Source organism: Lepeophtheirus salmonis, chromosome 5 (genome assembly GCF_016086655.4).
Source record: "Lepeophtheirus salmonis chromosome 5, UVic_Lsal_1.4, whole genome shotgun sequence".
In the NCBI taxonomy this organism is placed as follows: domain Eukaryota; kingdom Metazoa; phylum Arthropoda; class Copepoda; order Siphonostomatoida; family Caligidae; genus Lepeophtheirus; species Lepeophtheirus salmonis.
Window position 1 is genome coordinate 40,864,347 of NC_052135.2, and position 14,508 is coordinate 40,878,854.

Sequence of the window (14,508 nt, forward strand, 5' to 3'; positions counted from 1 at the left end):
GAAGAAAATCTTGCTAAAATCTTGATTTGTCTATATATTATAGCAAAATTTATGATGAATAAAAAATAACACAAGTTACTTTAAATTATTCTTATATAACTGTATTTTTCTTTTAATTCAAATTTCTCAATTTTGATATTTTTCGTGCTCATTTTCAAAATTTAGCTCTCTTTTTTTGCTCATTTTGCCCAAAAAACTCACTCAAATCCTAAGGATAATTATTATGCTTGAATGCATCACTGATCAGTGAAGACTGATGAGTAGGGTCTATATGTTAGTAATAAAAGAACTATTTTTAAAATTCAGATAAGGAAAAACGGTTGTTGTGTGTGCTTTTTCTTCTTTTTTGATCATTAATTAATAGGGTCTTAATTCAGAAGTATCATATGCCTCATCGCGATCTTTTTTCCTTATAAAAATGTCAAAAAATGCGGAAAGTCATTCTGCATAATGTTGCGCCGTCCTTGTGTTGTCAAAATAGGGCATGATTAGGGATGGCTATTTCGTAGAGCACGAGGAAAGGGTGGAAGTGACACTTATGGAACTATCAAATTAATACCCTCGTTATCATCAGCTGTTTGTTATACGATTTTTTTTTTTTGGGGGGGGGGATAATATATAATACTGGCTTCTCCTATAGAGATGAAAAACTTCAACATTTATAGTAGCATTGTTCCAGGATTATATAAAATGAAAGGTCATCCAAAAAAATCCTCAATTATAAAATTTTTACCTATCCCCTAAAAGAAAAATCTTAGGGAAAGCCCTGTACCATTGAGATAAAAATTTGTATTTTATCTCTGCGCTAAACCCAGTGTTAGATACTTTATGTTAACTATTTTATTAATAGATACTGGAGCCGCTAAGTACGTAGGCTTCAATCAGTGACGCAACTATACGCAACAGCTGTTTTGATAGACTAGCTTGGTCACGAAACGGATTAAACTTGTATTTCAAGTATAATTTTGTTCAATAGTACCATGTTTTACAATACAATGGACATAATAATTAATGAATACAGTACCTACAACAATGTTTTTCATACCTTTTGTCTTGCATCCCACTCAGGTAACATTTTTCACGCCATCATTATAAGATGTCCCCTACAGTTTGAGAAGCTCTGTACTACGGTACCGTATTATAGTCCTATTTAGACTAAGGCTATACGGTATAGTCATAGCTTATACAAAACTTTATGTTTATTTTATGGTTCATAGGTAGGGTGGAATTATTGCACACCCCGCCATTGGGAATGGAGAAAATCCCATAAAACCGGCCTCGCTTTTAGTTACTTAAAGTGTTTTTTTTTATTATTGCACCCTATGTATTTGTTAAGTGTTCAACTATTTAGCATTTCGTAGGTTACAAACATTCAGCTGCAACTGATCAACTCATTCATTAATAAGTCTGTCAATGAAAGACTCTTTTTAATTCAATACTTTGCGTTTAGTGGTATAAAATATCTACTAATTTGCATAAATTTTTACAAACAAAAAAAAAACAGTTATTTCATTATTCGTAACCGTTCGAAATTTTGACAACAATAGACGGATAGTGTAGTTATTTACTTTTTATAATTTAATGAAACATTAATCCAACCTATAGTTGGATCTATCTTTACTTTTAAAAAAGTCCCCCAACAAAAATGGTATATCTACGTTTAATTAAAATTGTAAAAATATTATATTTAATTTTCAAAAGATATGTTATAAAAAATTGAATCTCTAAATTACAACTCGATTGAAGTTTCTCACGATTCCCTAAACATTATAAATATCGATTGATATAATATATATAAAACTTGGAAATAATCCCTAAAATATGACTAACACTTTTTTTATTTACTATTATATATTTGCTAGATCCTCAAATACGATTTATCTTTAATACATTTTCATGCATAATTAATCCATTCTCATATTTAACTTTATATGAACTTAGCAAATTTTGACAGAATATGTTAATGTAGTAACCAGTAACTCCAATGTTAGAATCATATTCGTGGAACAAGGATTTAACAATTTTTGATTTCAATTTGAGTAAATAGTTATATATTTTTACAAGATTACCAACTCTAAATTCATTTGTTTAGAGCATATACAGAAATGCATTAAGTACAACATTAAACTTACATTTTTGTAGAGTATGAAATTAAAAACGTCAAATGAATAAAATCATTAACCCATACAATTAGTATCTTTCTCTAAAGATACTAATTATGAGAAAATTTATTATGACACAATGGAAACAAGTTTTACAAGATAATTTTACTATATTTTATGCATGGAAATTGGCTTTTAATTAATGGAAAGGATATTATCTTCAATCCGAGAAACGAAACATCTATACATAGATTTTTGGTAAATATTATAATTTTTTTAGTAAAAATACTACTAATCACAAAATAGGACTACCGAAACGGAGAAAACTTTTCTACTATATTCGAACATATATATATATATATATTATACAATGCACTTTAGATTTTAAAAATATTAATATTATTGATTAACTAAAAAGAATTGTTTGGAAATAAATCATTATGTATATTCAAAAGACAATACTGACAAAAAAGTCTCAATACCAACTGAGCCAACAAATCTATTATCTAAATTTGATCTCACATTCAAATAATAAAAATATAGAAAAAGAGATAATTTTAAACAGTCTCAAAAGTGTGTGTTTTTTTTCTTCTTCTTTTTCTAAAAACGAACCACCGGAGTCTATTGAGACTGTTGTACATATAAGCAGAAAAAAAAGAATGGGATCTTCTAAAACTTTAATCTTCATTTGAAATCGGAGATATAAGAGCATTTCCATTGTTATGATTTATTGATGTGGACGATGTTGAATTAGAAACTGAGGAGTCTGACTCTAAAAAAGTCTGTTGATTTAGATGAATACTTGCACCATTTTCTTCGGCAACAACTTTTGGTATAACTATAGTAAAAGGAATATTGGATGAGGTTGATGTAGAAGGAGCTTCAGGTAACGAGTCCTCCTCCTCCTCTTCTCCATCAAGTTCTTCACCAGAGTCTGTCCCCTCTTCTTCTTCTTCATCACATTTATTTGATGACCTTGACCTTTTTCCTCCTCTGCAAGAGAGAACGATAACTATCATTTAATCAGTATCATAAAATTGGCATATTACTCTGACTCCTTTTTAAGATTTACAGTCGAACCTTCTAAAGGTAGATCTCAATGGATTGACAAAAACTGTCTTCTATAAAATAAATTATCCTAATCGAATTAATTATATAACCTATCATAACTAATTCGGGACTTGCATAAATGTCTACTATAAACGATTAATGAACTACGTTAAACGTGTACGACTTAACCGGGTTCTACTGTACTTGCAAAATTCCGTCGTGACTAAGTATAATATTGATTTTTAATACACATGCATACAAAAAAAATACGGCGAATAGCAGATAAAATATTATATGATCCGTGTATATGTCGTGTACAAATTGTACAAGTTACAAAAATGAGATTTCAAATGAAGAATTCAGAGTGATTGTAGTGAGGATTATACAGTAGTTTTTGTTTGACTTTTAAAAAATACAAATTACTAATTGATAATTCCATTCCGTGGCACATCGTAAAATTCAAATGCCCACACAATTATTACTTGTAAATACATTATAAATAAGAAATTTTAATGGATGAAAATGAAATAATAGAATCATTTAGCAGTTAATGATTAAAAGGAGTTATATATAGTTAAATAAGGCGTTATGAGAATATGATAAAGTGTTGCGCGTACAATCTCCTTATACAAGTTACAACTTGTAAAGAAATTACTAATGCTATGTTCTGTTATGTACAAATTATGACTTACCTTTGCTTTCTTCGAAGAGGCATTCTATTGTCAATCTGAGTAGACGAAGGAGGAGGTATAACGGCAAGAGAATCATCTCTATCTCCAGTGAGTTCAGGAACAGAAGAAACCAATTCTTTTAAGAAATGAAATCGAGTCTCAGAATGTATACACCTTTTTCTGAAAATAAATTCATGGTTTTAATATGCGAGACTCATTGAAAACTCGTGTAATTAATATTGTAGAATTTAATCACTCTTGCTCATTGCAGTAATGGGTTATTAAGGATTGAATTAATAGATAATTAATTAATACCTTATTGTCTTATAAAACACAAAATAATAAATTTCCTTGAATAACAATAATAAGAAATGGATTATTTGAATGCTAAGGAGTGATAGATCAAAGACCATTGAGTGCAAGGTACTAGAGAGCAGTAATTAGCAAAGAGGTCTTTAATTACATGTGACTAGGTGTAAGAGTACGCGCTCCACGGTCCTGAGCGACATCATTCACTTTTTTCAGAAGAGTTTCCACAAACAATTCAAGTGCGCGAGATATAATGACGGGAACAGCAGCCGCCACTTTTCCAACGTCCTCGTCACTTTGCATTATCTTCTTGATTCGAGCCTAAAAATCAAAACAGTACATTCATCATTACTATCATTCATGAAAAATCTTCGTGTTTTGTGAAAATGCTAACTTACCGGAGGAAACCGAGAATTATAGCGCTTTTTCTTACTCGGCATGATTTAAACCCCAGAATGTAATAATAGTGTCTTTATCAAGATGGATTAGGTGATCAACTCAAGTATTATTGGATCGGAGATTATTAACGATTTATTAGAGTTAGAGTAGATATCAGAAAGCCTCATCTGTTCCGAACTTTTCTTCCTTCTTTTAACATCAGCTTATTCAATCATTTTATTTACTTTATTTTTAGTAGAAGGGATGAAACGGTGTTTTTTAAGAGTGGTTCGAACTCTTTTCCCCTAATTTATTATAAATAATAGTGAATTATTTAATTAAAAGTCCTCCTCTTAGCTTTTGAGTTAAGCTCCTTAGACTCACCCCGCCCCCCCCCTACAGTCCCTAGTGCGACCAGTCCCACTCCCAGCGTATAGGCAGCAGTTAGCACTTAGCAGAGCAAACTTACTCAGTTCTTCTTAATCATCAACTCTGCTTTCTCAGTAGTCCTCCAACTCCTCCTTCTACGTTGTTTCAGCTCAACTTGCTCCAAACTTGGTTACTAACTGGATTTGTATTCCTGTTATTATTCTTAGATAGTGAGAAGATTGAGGGAATGTCAATGTCATGTGTGGAGGACCCTTCACTGTGCGCAATCTACAGGGAAGCACTCCGCTTCTTTAAAGGTTCACTCATCCTCACTTCTCATGCTATTTGATATTTGTACTATAAATAACATTATTTCCTTGTTGTAGCTGATGAGGGACGTCGACGTTTGGAATGCAGCTACGAGGATCAAGTTCGTCTTGTAGCATACACACAACAAGTTGTGCATGGGTCATTCAGTCCTGAAAAAGTATCTCCTCTAGGGACCTTGGATGTTATCGGAAAAGATAGAAGGTCTCAGTCATTCATTCATAGGATATCCACTCAAAAGCTGGATTTATTCTATTAACATTAACCATTCATTATCAATTTACAAAACTCGATATCATATATATACATACGTATCACTGACAGTGAAAGTCCCGTATTCCTCATTTTTAGCACCCTCATAATTATCAGCTTCAAGAAAACTCAGACCAAAATGTTATAGTAAACTACTTTTCCTTCATAATAGATTAATATAAAAAGCTATTAGCATCTCAATTCACTATAGTTTACATCATTTGTATCGTGATATTAGAGTGCTACTAGATTTAAAGAGTTATTCTGGATTGTGGGTAAAAGATACTCAAAAAAATAGTGGAAGACATTGTAATTTGCAGTGTTAATTTCGTTATCCATGAAGGAATAAAACGAATTCGCCAACGAATTTTTTTTTTCAATGACGATAAAAGACAAACACGGGTGACGAATAATTTTTTTTTAATGTTTTGTCTGACTTAACGAACAAAGATAACAACTGGTGATATCGATTAGAATAACCATTATAGTCGACTGTATTTATTGTTGAGAAAAAAATTAAGTTATATACCAAAGGTTCCAATAATTTTACATAACTAAGAAATATCAAGAAATAAACCCTCAATTCAGCCATGATTTTAATTACTTTTATATTCATATACTATTATCAGTGATGGAAGTGCCTTAATAACATTTTTGGTATGTGCTTAAGTCGTGGTTTTAGGGGGGAGAGTATATGTATACTATGTGTTTATCATGATGCAGATATGAACATAAAATATAACTTTAGTTTATTTCTTTTGATTTCAGGAATGCTTGGAAAAAGTTAAGCGGAATGAAAAAGGAAGAGGCAATGAAAAAATTTTCTGATTCAATTTTAGAGCTATTTCCAGAGTTTAAAACCCTCATTTCCGAACTAATAGATAAGTAAGTTATATTTTTTTTATGTACCTATCAATGTTATTTGTGATTCAATATGTGTATTATATAATTTATTTTAAGAAAATGAAATGAAATAGTCTTAGACATTAATAATCAATTTTTATTCGTTTAAAATTAGACAGAAAAATGAAACTTCTACTACTAATGAGAATGAGGAGAAGGAAGAATTGAAAGCAGAGGAGGCAGAGAAGAAAGCTCATGAAGAAGCGCAACAGTGTAGGGAAAGGCAACTTCAAGAGGATCAGAGGAGGCAAATACAAGACGCGCTAAACAAACAAACTTTTTCTCAATTCAAGGCCTTTGCAGAGCAACAATATCCAAATAATCCTGATCAACAAGCCATCCTTATTAAAAGACTTCAAGTTCAATATTATTATCAATATATGCAACAAGTGTATCAGAACCACAATCAAATGGAAAACTCTAGTCAAACAACAACTACTATAGCAGAACAAATAAATGTAACTCCAAATAAGCTTTGTGATATGGTCTCCAATTTAAATATAACTCCTGCGGATGGAAAGGGGGAGGAGGTTGGCGTTCAAGTTGAAAGTGAAGTATATTTTCAAGAAGAAGGGGCTATTGATGATCGGGATGACAGCGACAACTTTGACGAAGACGAAGAGGATGATGAAGATCATGTGTGCTCAGATGAATGTGGATTTTGTAGTTGTGAAGAATGTAAGACAAATGCTTGTTTTTAAGTCACAGTTACAAACTATTATAATTTTTTTTTTTTAGTTCTTCCAGCCAATATGTGGACAAAAAAAGATATCGATTTGTTCAAAGATTCCATTCGAATGAGCGGTGGTGATTCAATTATTAAAGTTGGACAAGGAGAGACAGCAACTGTACGGGTTCCCACGCGAGATGATGGAGGCTCTGCGTTATTTTGGGAATTTGCTACAGATAGCTATGATATAGCTTTTGGTCTTTTTTTCGAATGGTCCAAATCTGAAGATGAACAACATGTTACCGTTCATGTTTCTGACTCTGAAGATGAAGATTTAAACGATGATGAATCCTTCAGTAAGATACAAATTTAGTTATATTAAAGATTGTGTTTTTAAAAGTAAATCTTTTGATGCTTAAAGCATCAATTTTAATTACTTCAATTGTTTTTATATATTATTCATTTGTTATCAAATGCAGCTATTGACGAATCAATATATCTACATAATATACACTCTTTTACTTAAATATCTAACATGTTCCCTTTCTTATACTCTATTTTTCCCAAAGTGGAGACACTATAATTGTTCTGTCTTATAGTATTTTTTCAGATTGATAATTTTTTAAAATTTTAGAATTTATATAAAATGTGTGATTTTTTTTAATGCTAAATTCATCGAACCATTATATTGTTGGGCAATAATTATTATTTGAGAAAAGGATAAGTAATACAAAACCCATGTAAAATTGATAACATACCGATCAATATTTTACATTAAAATCAACTAATTAAGAACCACGAAGTTGATTTCATACTCAAATGTATTTGTCATTATTAATTGAAACATTATCATTACTATTCCAGATGAATGTGACCCTGAGAGGGCTTCCGCTGCCGCTTTACTGGATAAGAGACCGCAAATGTCTATAATTGTTCCAATTTATCGTCGAGACTGTCATGAAGAAGTTTACGCAGGATCGCATACATATCCTGGACAGGGAGTTTACCTCTTAAAGTTTGATAATACATTTTCATTATGGAGATCTAAAACATTGTATTACCGAGTATATTACACACAATGAAGAAACTGAAGCTTTGAGAACTCTATGCATATTTCTTACTATATAGAAATTAGTACAATAATATTCTTTGAGTTTATAAGGCTCGACTTCTCGTTTAAGGCATTAATATACCAAAGATACATTTATTATTTTAATTTCTCAATTCGGTCCATACTGTTTTTTGTAGCACAAGTCAATTATTTATTGATTTTAAGAATGCATTTGTCCTTTATTGTATTTACATGTAATGTATATATATATATATATATATATTTAGAGTTTAAATCTGTTATTTTTATCACTAAATTTTTTAATACATATATAAGTGAGTTATTATTATTTACTTAAATTAATAAAATAACAGGGTTTGGTTGATGGGAGATTTCTCTCCGTCAGGAACAGACTTGCAATTTCGCGATCATTACCAAAGGTGGAGAAAAGTCCTTATAAAGTTATCTTAGTCGTAAAACACACTCAAATTTGATCTTAATTCCTTTTAACATAAAACCGATTCCTCTAAAAATTTGTATGTTTGACGGAAATTAGTTTTATACCGTAATGCATACTCTTTTTTAAGTCATTTTGAATCAATGTACATTTTTTGCAAGATTATCTTTTTGAGAGTGGAAATAAATGTAAGACAGGGATGATTTATTTATGAGCTATATCCCAAAATTCAATAATGACATTGATTCTCTCACAGTTATGAACCTTGTAGACCTCTTTAATATCGATTCCATTAATTTTTCGTGATTTTAGGAGAAATTCCAGTCTGAAAACTTAGAATTCCAACTCAATAAATTATTATTTTCGCGTTGCAACCACTCTTTGGTTAATTTTGAAGTATCAATCGTTACATGGTTCGTCTGAACAAAAAATTATTATTAGTATCCAGACGATTAAACATGGTAAAGCAGTCAAGTGTATATAAATAAAACATTATTGTCAGAAAATCCCCATAATTTTTAGTCTGTGTCACTTTATTCCCCGGTCGAGTTTTATCATCTTGGGAAGAGAAGTTATAGGGGGGGGGGGGCAGTTTTCTTTCTAGATTCAAGGAATAAATAGATATCTTGATAATTTTACGAACTCTTTTAAGAGCGAAAAGTAAATTTATACAATTTAGCAAGGCTCTTGACCTCTATTTATCATGACTAGCTTCTCTAAAGGAGGCAATTGGATGACGACGAAAGCTTAAAATATTGCATTAAGTAATCTTGGAATTACATTTCTCCTGAAACCCTAAAAAACGTTAATTGAATCGATTCAAAATATATAACTAATTTGCTTATAAGCTATATTCGCAGAATGTAATAATAAGTAATAATTACACCTGTCTTATATTACTTCCACCCTAAAAAACATATTTTTACAAAAATGGTATACTAGCTATGTATCAGGTACAAATTTTCTCATGAATCGGTGCATCTTAAAGGGAATTATGATCAAAATAGAGGGATGTCAAATTATTTACACTACATTACTGCAAGACCTAGTCGAGTCTTAAGTATTTGCTAACAAGTCAAAATCCTTCACTATTTTAATCGTGTCCTTAGTTTTCTTCTGATCTCATTTCAAGTTGATCGTTATAATTTATAATATAAGGTCTCTATAGTGTTAAGATTTTTTTTAGTTAAATATAAATTATCTATAATATTGAACAATATTAATTTCGGATAATACGCTGGATTATGTTATCACCTTTTTTTCGACTAAAATATTAAACAATCATTTTATTTAAAAGACTAGCTTAATTTTTATTATTCAAATATGAAATGACTTTTTTTTCGAGTCACTACATAAATTATCAAAATTTTCCGTCTAACATCCCATTTTTCCGCCTTAAATAAATTTTTCTCAACGGTCCTACTCAGTATTACTATTCAGGTTGGTTCATTTAAACGAGTATTTGTATATTGACCACAAGTCTTCATTAATTTTGCAATTCATTTCTAAAGATAAGACAATGTACTAAATCATTAATTAATTCGTTTGAAGAATAAAAACGTTATTAGTTATGGAATTATTTTATTATTTGGGAATTATAATAAGTGATTATCTAATGTATAAAGAACAGACTAACTAAATTTAAAAAGTTTGGGAAGTAATCATTATTGAGTTAAAAAAATACTTCAGCACTTTTCACCCTTATTGTATTTTCTACTTAAGCTAATATAAAATAAGGTAATGGAATTTATTTGTAATAAAAGTAATTATTGTTGACCAGTATTAATAAATTATTATTTACATAATTCTAGTAGTAATGCTTTGTGAAGTTGATGGCCAATACATTCAATAATTATTAATTTTCGGTACAAAAATTAATGATCTTACAATTGAGTCACTAGTTTTTTTATAGCCTCTAGGAGATTTACATTCCAATTGGAGGACTATTTCGACAGGAAGCCTCTCTAAAACAGTTATCACCACTGGTCTTCCTTTCTTTCACCTGAGACCTGGTATAATATGATATAATACTTAAACAATAGATATTATACATTCGCAGGTTGCCAAATTTACAGCTCTGACGTAGACTACCAATGGTTAGACGAGAAACAACATTGTTTAGCTACTAATGGCCAAGAGCATTTTCTTTTGAGGCTGGATTACAGCCCATGCATAATATCTACGATCCAATTACGAGGTGTTGTTACTCAACAACCCGCAACACCTCTAGGACAACTAAAAAGTAGTTATTCTCTGAACTTACAAGTCAAAAAGTTTCCCAATCAATTATTATTTCATTAACTTTCCTTAACATTCCCTACTTATAATGTTCAATAAATAAATCAAAGAATAGTAACAACACATATTCCATATATAAAGTATATTTATCTCATTGTCGCTTCAATTTGTTTACAAATATATAAATAGAGAATAGCTATAAATTTCAAATCTTCAGAAAAAGAAAAGAATGAGAATTACATGTTCACGAACTCGGAGAAATAATCAAATCAAAAGCAAGTAAAAGATAACCTCTCAAAATTATTACCATTTGAAAAAAAAAAAAAAAGTTATTTACGCTAATACTGGTAAGTCGCTCATCATAGGATAACTTGATTGCACTTATTCAGAGGTGTGAAGCAGCTCAGAACCAAGGTTAAAGCAATCAGGTTCAAAAAGGATTCAATATCCGCATGTATGTAAACTTATTGAATAAGAATAGGACATAGTATAAGATCTTGAGACTCGAGACATACGTTTATTGTTTTCCCAATATTGACTCAGATTGTTAAATATTTCTTTGTTCTATCACATAATCAAGATGTACAGAGATTGAACATCTTAAGGCGATTTATACAGTAAAATAATTTAAGTTAATTCAGGGAAATTTATGAGTAAACCTCTCATAAGATATTTATATAGATATGGTAGGAAAACAAAAACATAAGAAAACAGAGAATGCGACGAAAAGGGTGAGCTAGAGTGTTATCTCATCCTGTAAGTATTGGCTTCTTTAACCTGGCAAAGTTCACCTTTGAAATCAACATTGACTTCAAAATCCATATCCCGTTTGTTTCTGTCATTTGGACGCATACTGAATTCGCCGAAGAGTTCTTCCCCTTTTTTACAGGTAATGTAATCTTGAAGGTAGAAAACAGTTTGCTTCCAATGCGTGTAAGGAGCTTCTGGAGCAGTTGAAAATCCTGTCCGTTTGTGACACTTAGTAAACTCAATATTAAAAAATGTGACCAGGGCCTACAATTAAATTCAATTATGAATATAGATACAAAAAAATAAAGTATGTATAAGTAATAAACCAACCCCAACCTGGATATAATCATTCCTCTTCACTTGGAGATTAAATGGGCTCTTGAAAGGAATGTCTTCCTTCGTGCAAGTTTGAATATCTATTTCTTTGATTAAACAGGAATTCGTAACGACTTGATTTCGATCAACGACATCAACTAAAGGCTCTTGAATAGCAACTTGTCTTATACAAGACATGTCAAAGCCATAGACATCATCCCACCAGTTAATTTTTTCGTCCTTATACTGGCGATCTTCAATAGCAGTCACATAAAGAGTAGCTCTGTCAGGGAACATCAGGCCTGTTGACTTATCCAACCATTTGTCCCTATATTTTCATATAATGCAAAAGGAGTTAAAATATTCACCAAAGTTAAATAGATGAAATGAAATTACCTAGCGTACAAAACAGTATCCAACATAGACTCGTAGAACAAACAGTAACCCATCCATTCGCTAATGATGATATCAACCTTGTCCACAGGAAGTGTTATTTCCTCAACTTTACCTCTAATAACCGTAATTTTCTCGGATAATTTGTTAGCAGATACAATTTCTTTGGCATGTTCAACAATTCCTGACATATCTACACCATATACATGTTTGGCTCCAGCTTTTGCTGCAAACATTGATAGGATCCCTGTGCCACAACCCACATCTAATACAATCTTATCCTAATATTAAACAATAAAAAAATTAATAACACGAAATTTCCAACAAAAAAATATCTCAGCGTAAAAATTCTCCCTATAATATTGAAATATTCCACTCCACGTGCTGACTCAAATAGAATTGTGAGGCCAATTCGATATAATTCACTTCTACAACACAAAGGTTCGAACTTTTAAGCGCGCAAAATAATGGGAATTCATGGACTAAGAACCATTTTCTATTTCACCAATTATAACATAAAATCGAGTTGAAATAATTACTTTGAATAAGTGTTTGTTGTGCCACATTGAGCTCCTGTATGTCAGGGTTCGAACTTCGTCTTTCAACATTTCTTCGTGAATCCCAAAATGCGCATAAGAATCAAAGTAGTAATCCTTCGAAGTCATTTCCTCGGAACTTAACTCCTCGATTTTCTTCTCTGTTTTGGGACAGACATCAGAGTGCTCCATCCTTTCTTCCGTCGTTACCTAGTAAAAGTCCAATTTAATGAGTTAGTATTGCCCTTTATTAATTAATAAACGCATTGAAACACTCACCACAGACATGTCTTTGGATTATACTTAAGAAATAAAGAAATAACTATGAACCATGTAAAATATCAGCTTCCTTTTGAGAATGGAAGGAAAAATGTGCTTCACAATAAATATAAACAGGATTGGTCGCATTTTCAAAAATGCTCTTTTCTTATTGGACGTTGTTCTTTATACCGGCAACTGAAGCAAAGAATTGATTTTTCTATTTCCTCATCTTTAACAAAATGTCTTTATGATTTTAAGAAGCATATTTTACATATATTTTATGGATTTATTTTACTCATTTTTATAATGTAATTATTACTTTAGCGTATCATAATCAAATTTCTATCATAATTCAAATAATATCGCATCCATAGAGTATCCTGTTGTTGATAATTGCCGCGTGTGGAAATTTAAATTTTTGTGATTGGAGCGAGGAGTTAAAATCAGCTGTTTTTAGTAATAGTACAAGTTCAATTTTATGTATTTTTAAAGCATCTCCTGGTTTGCTTTTGAAGATGCATTGGTAGGTATTTATTTGCATTATTACTACATATTAATAATTATAATAAAATTATTATTAAATCTCTTTATATAAAAGTTAGGGGTTCCAGTATTTTATATGTATCAATTTATAATCTGAATCCCTATCAATCATAATTATAATAGAGAAATGATATTGCTACACAAAAATTAGATTAAGTTTTTTGGAAGAATAATTTCAGCTGAGTAATTACAGACTAAATTATGACAATTAACAAATGGTTATTAATTATTTGTATTGCATGGAACATATTATTAAAGTACCATTGCTCAATGTTGGATCACTCATAAGTAATATGTAAGTCACAGCTCCATATTAAATGTAGTAATTTTAATATGGATTAAAATGAAATTATTACATCAATGAATAAATGTTAATACTCATTTTAATAACTCATAATTAAAATGGCTAGTGATATAATTGAATAAAACATTATGAGATATACAAGTTGTTCTTGAATACAGTAATACCGTGACATACAAATTTAATTCATTCCTAGAAGTATGTCAAAAAACTAGTATTCTGAAGCAGCTCTCGCGTCCAGTCCCCAACTCTACTAGATCATATAAAAACAACAACTCTTTTGCCCATTCACATTTTGGCTCAGAATCGAGGCAATGTAGGGCAATTGTGTCTCAAGGTATTATTGTAATCGGCTTGTATTTATATAATTATACCATGAATAAATTTGGTGAAATCGAATGGTATGTGCAGTTTTGCAAATTTTATTTGAGATTAATAAAAAATTATTTTATGATTTAGATTCATTTTTCTAAGACGTAAGCAATGACTTCAGGTTTACTTTCTAGACTGTTTCTCTTTGGATATATGGATTAAAACAATTATAATTTTATATATCATAAACTTATAAGAACTTGTCAGCCTCTCGCTATTTGTAAATTAGGATATAGCTAGGATTATATTAAATAGGATAA

General features: G+C 30.7%; 3 protein-coding genes across 4 annotated transcripts; 1 reads left to right on the forward strand and 2 right to left on the reverse strand.

Moving 5' to 3' along the window:
- Positions 1–2,169: 2,169 nt before the first annotated feature.
- Positions 2,170–4,672, reverse strand: NC2alpha (negative cofactor 2 alpha). The gene is made up of 4 exons (XM_040713149.2): positions 4,531–4,672; positions 4,287–4,453; positions 3,845–4,003; positions 2,170–3,095 (listed from the first exon to the last, which is right to left on the reverse strand). Exons 1-4 carry the CDS (start codon positions 4,570–4,572, stop codon positions 2,780–2,782), a joined length of 684 nt encoding a protein of 227 aa, XP_040569083.1. The 5' UTR covers positions 4,573–4,672; the 3' UTR covers positions 2,170–2,779.
- A 389-nt stretch (positions 4,673–5,061) lies between these two features.
- Positions 5,062–8,425, forward strand: LOC121118566 (Golgi resident protein GCP60). The gene is made up of 6 exons (XM_040713146.2): positions 5,062–5,196; positions 5,266–5,410; positions 6,227–6,343; positions 6,477–7,039; positions 7,100–7,387; positions 7,896–8,425. The coding sequence occupies exons 1-6, from the start codon at positions 5,127–5,129 to the stop codon at positions 8,111–8,113; spliced, it is 1,401 nt and encodes a 466-aa protein (XP_040569080.1). The 5' UTR covers positions 5,062–5,126; the 3' UTR covers positions 8,114–8,425.
- Positions 8,426–10,904: 2,479 nt separating this feature from the next.
- Art1 (arginine methyltransferase 1) lies at positions 10,905–13,208 on the reverse strand. Of its 2 annotated transcripts, none has more exons than XM_040713148.1 (5): positions 13,051–13,208; positions 12,775–12,981; positions 12,239–12,516; positions 11,864–12,170; positions 10,905–11,791 (listed from the first exon to the last, which is right to left on the reverse strand). In XM_040713148.1, the coding sequence occupies exons 1-5, from the start codon at positions 13,057–13,059 to the stop codon at positions 11,522–11,524; spliced, it is 1,071 nt and encodes a 356-aa protein (XP_040569082.1). In that variant the 5' UTR covers positions 13,060–13,208; the 3' UTR covers positions 10,905–11,521. The 2 variants fall into 2 exon arrangements, with proteins under 2 accessions (XP_040569082.1, XP_040569081.1); XM_040713147.1 differs by having other exon boundaries at positions 11,858–12,170.
- Between the last annotated feature and the right edge of the window lie 1,300 nt (positions 13,209–14,508).

What these genes read in the sequence shown, in the direction of transcription:
- NC2alpha (XM_040713149.2), bottom strand. Translation starts at nt 4,572, where the DNA reads ATGCCGAGTAAGAAAAAGCGCTATAATTCTCGGTTTCCTCCG. An exon ending in ATAATTCTCGGTTTCCTCCG is followed by an intron (nt 4,454 to 4,530) that starts GTAAGTTAGCAT and finishes TTTGATTTTTAG; the next exon opens with GCTCGAATCAAGAAGATAAT. An exon ending in CCTCTTCGAAGAAAGCAAAG is followed by an intron (nt 3,096 to 3,844) that starts GTAAGTCATAAT and finishes TCTCTCTTGCAG; the next exon opens with AGGAGGAAAAAGGTCAAGGT.
- Art1 (XM_040713147.1), bottom strand. An exon ending in GATACTGTTTTGTACGCTAG is followed by an intron (nt 12,171 to 12,238) that starts GTAATTTCATTT and finishes ATGAAAATATAG; the next exon opens with GGACAAATGGTTGGATAAGT. An exon ending in ATGATTATATCCAGGTTGGG is followed by an intron (nt 11,792 to 11,857) that starts GTTGGTTTATTA and finishes ATTTAATTGTAG; the next exon opens with GCCCTGGTCACATTTTTTAA.
- LOC121118566 (XM_040713146.2), top strand. Translation starts at nt 5,127, where the DNA reads ATGTCAATGTCATGTGTGGAGGACCCTTCACTGTGCGCAATCTACAGG. An exon ending in GTTATCGGAAAAGATAGAAG is followed by an intron (nt 5,411 to 6,226) that starts GTCTCAGTCATT and finishes TTTTGATTTCAG; the next exon opens with GAATGCTTGGAAAAAGTTAA. An exon ending in ATTTCCGAACTAATAGATAA is followed by an intron (nt 6,344 to 6,476) that starts GTAAGTTATATT and finishes GTTTAAAATTAG; the next exon opens with ACAGAAAAATGAAACTTCTA.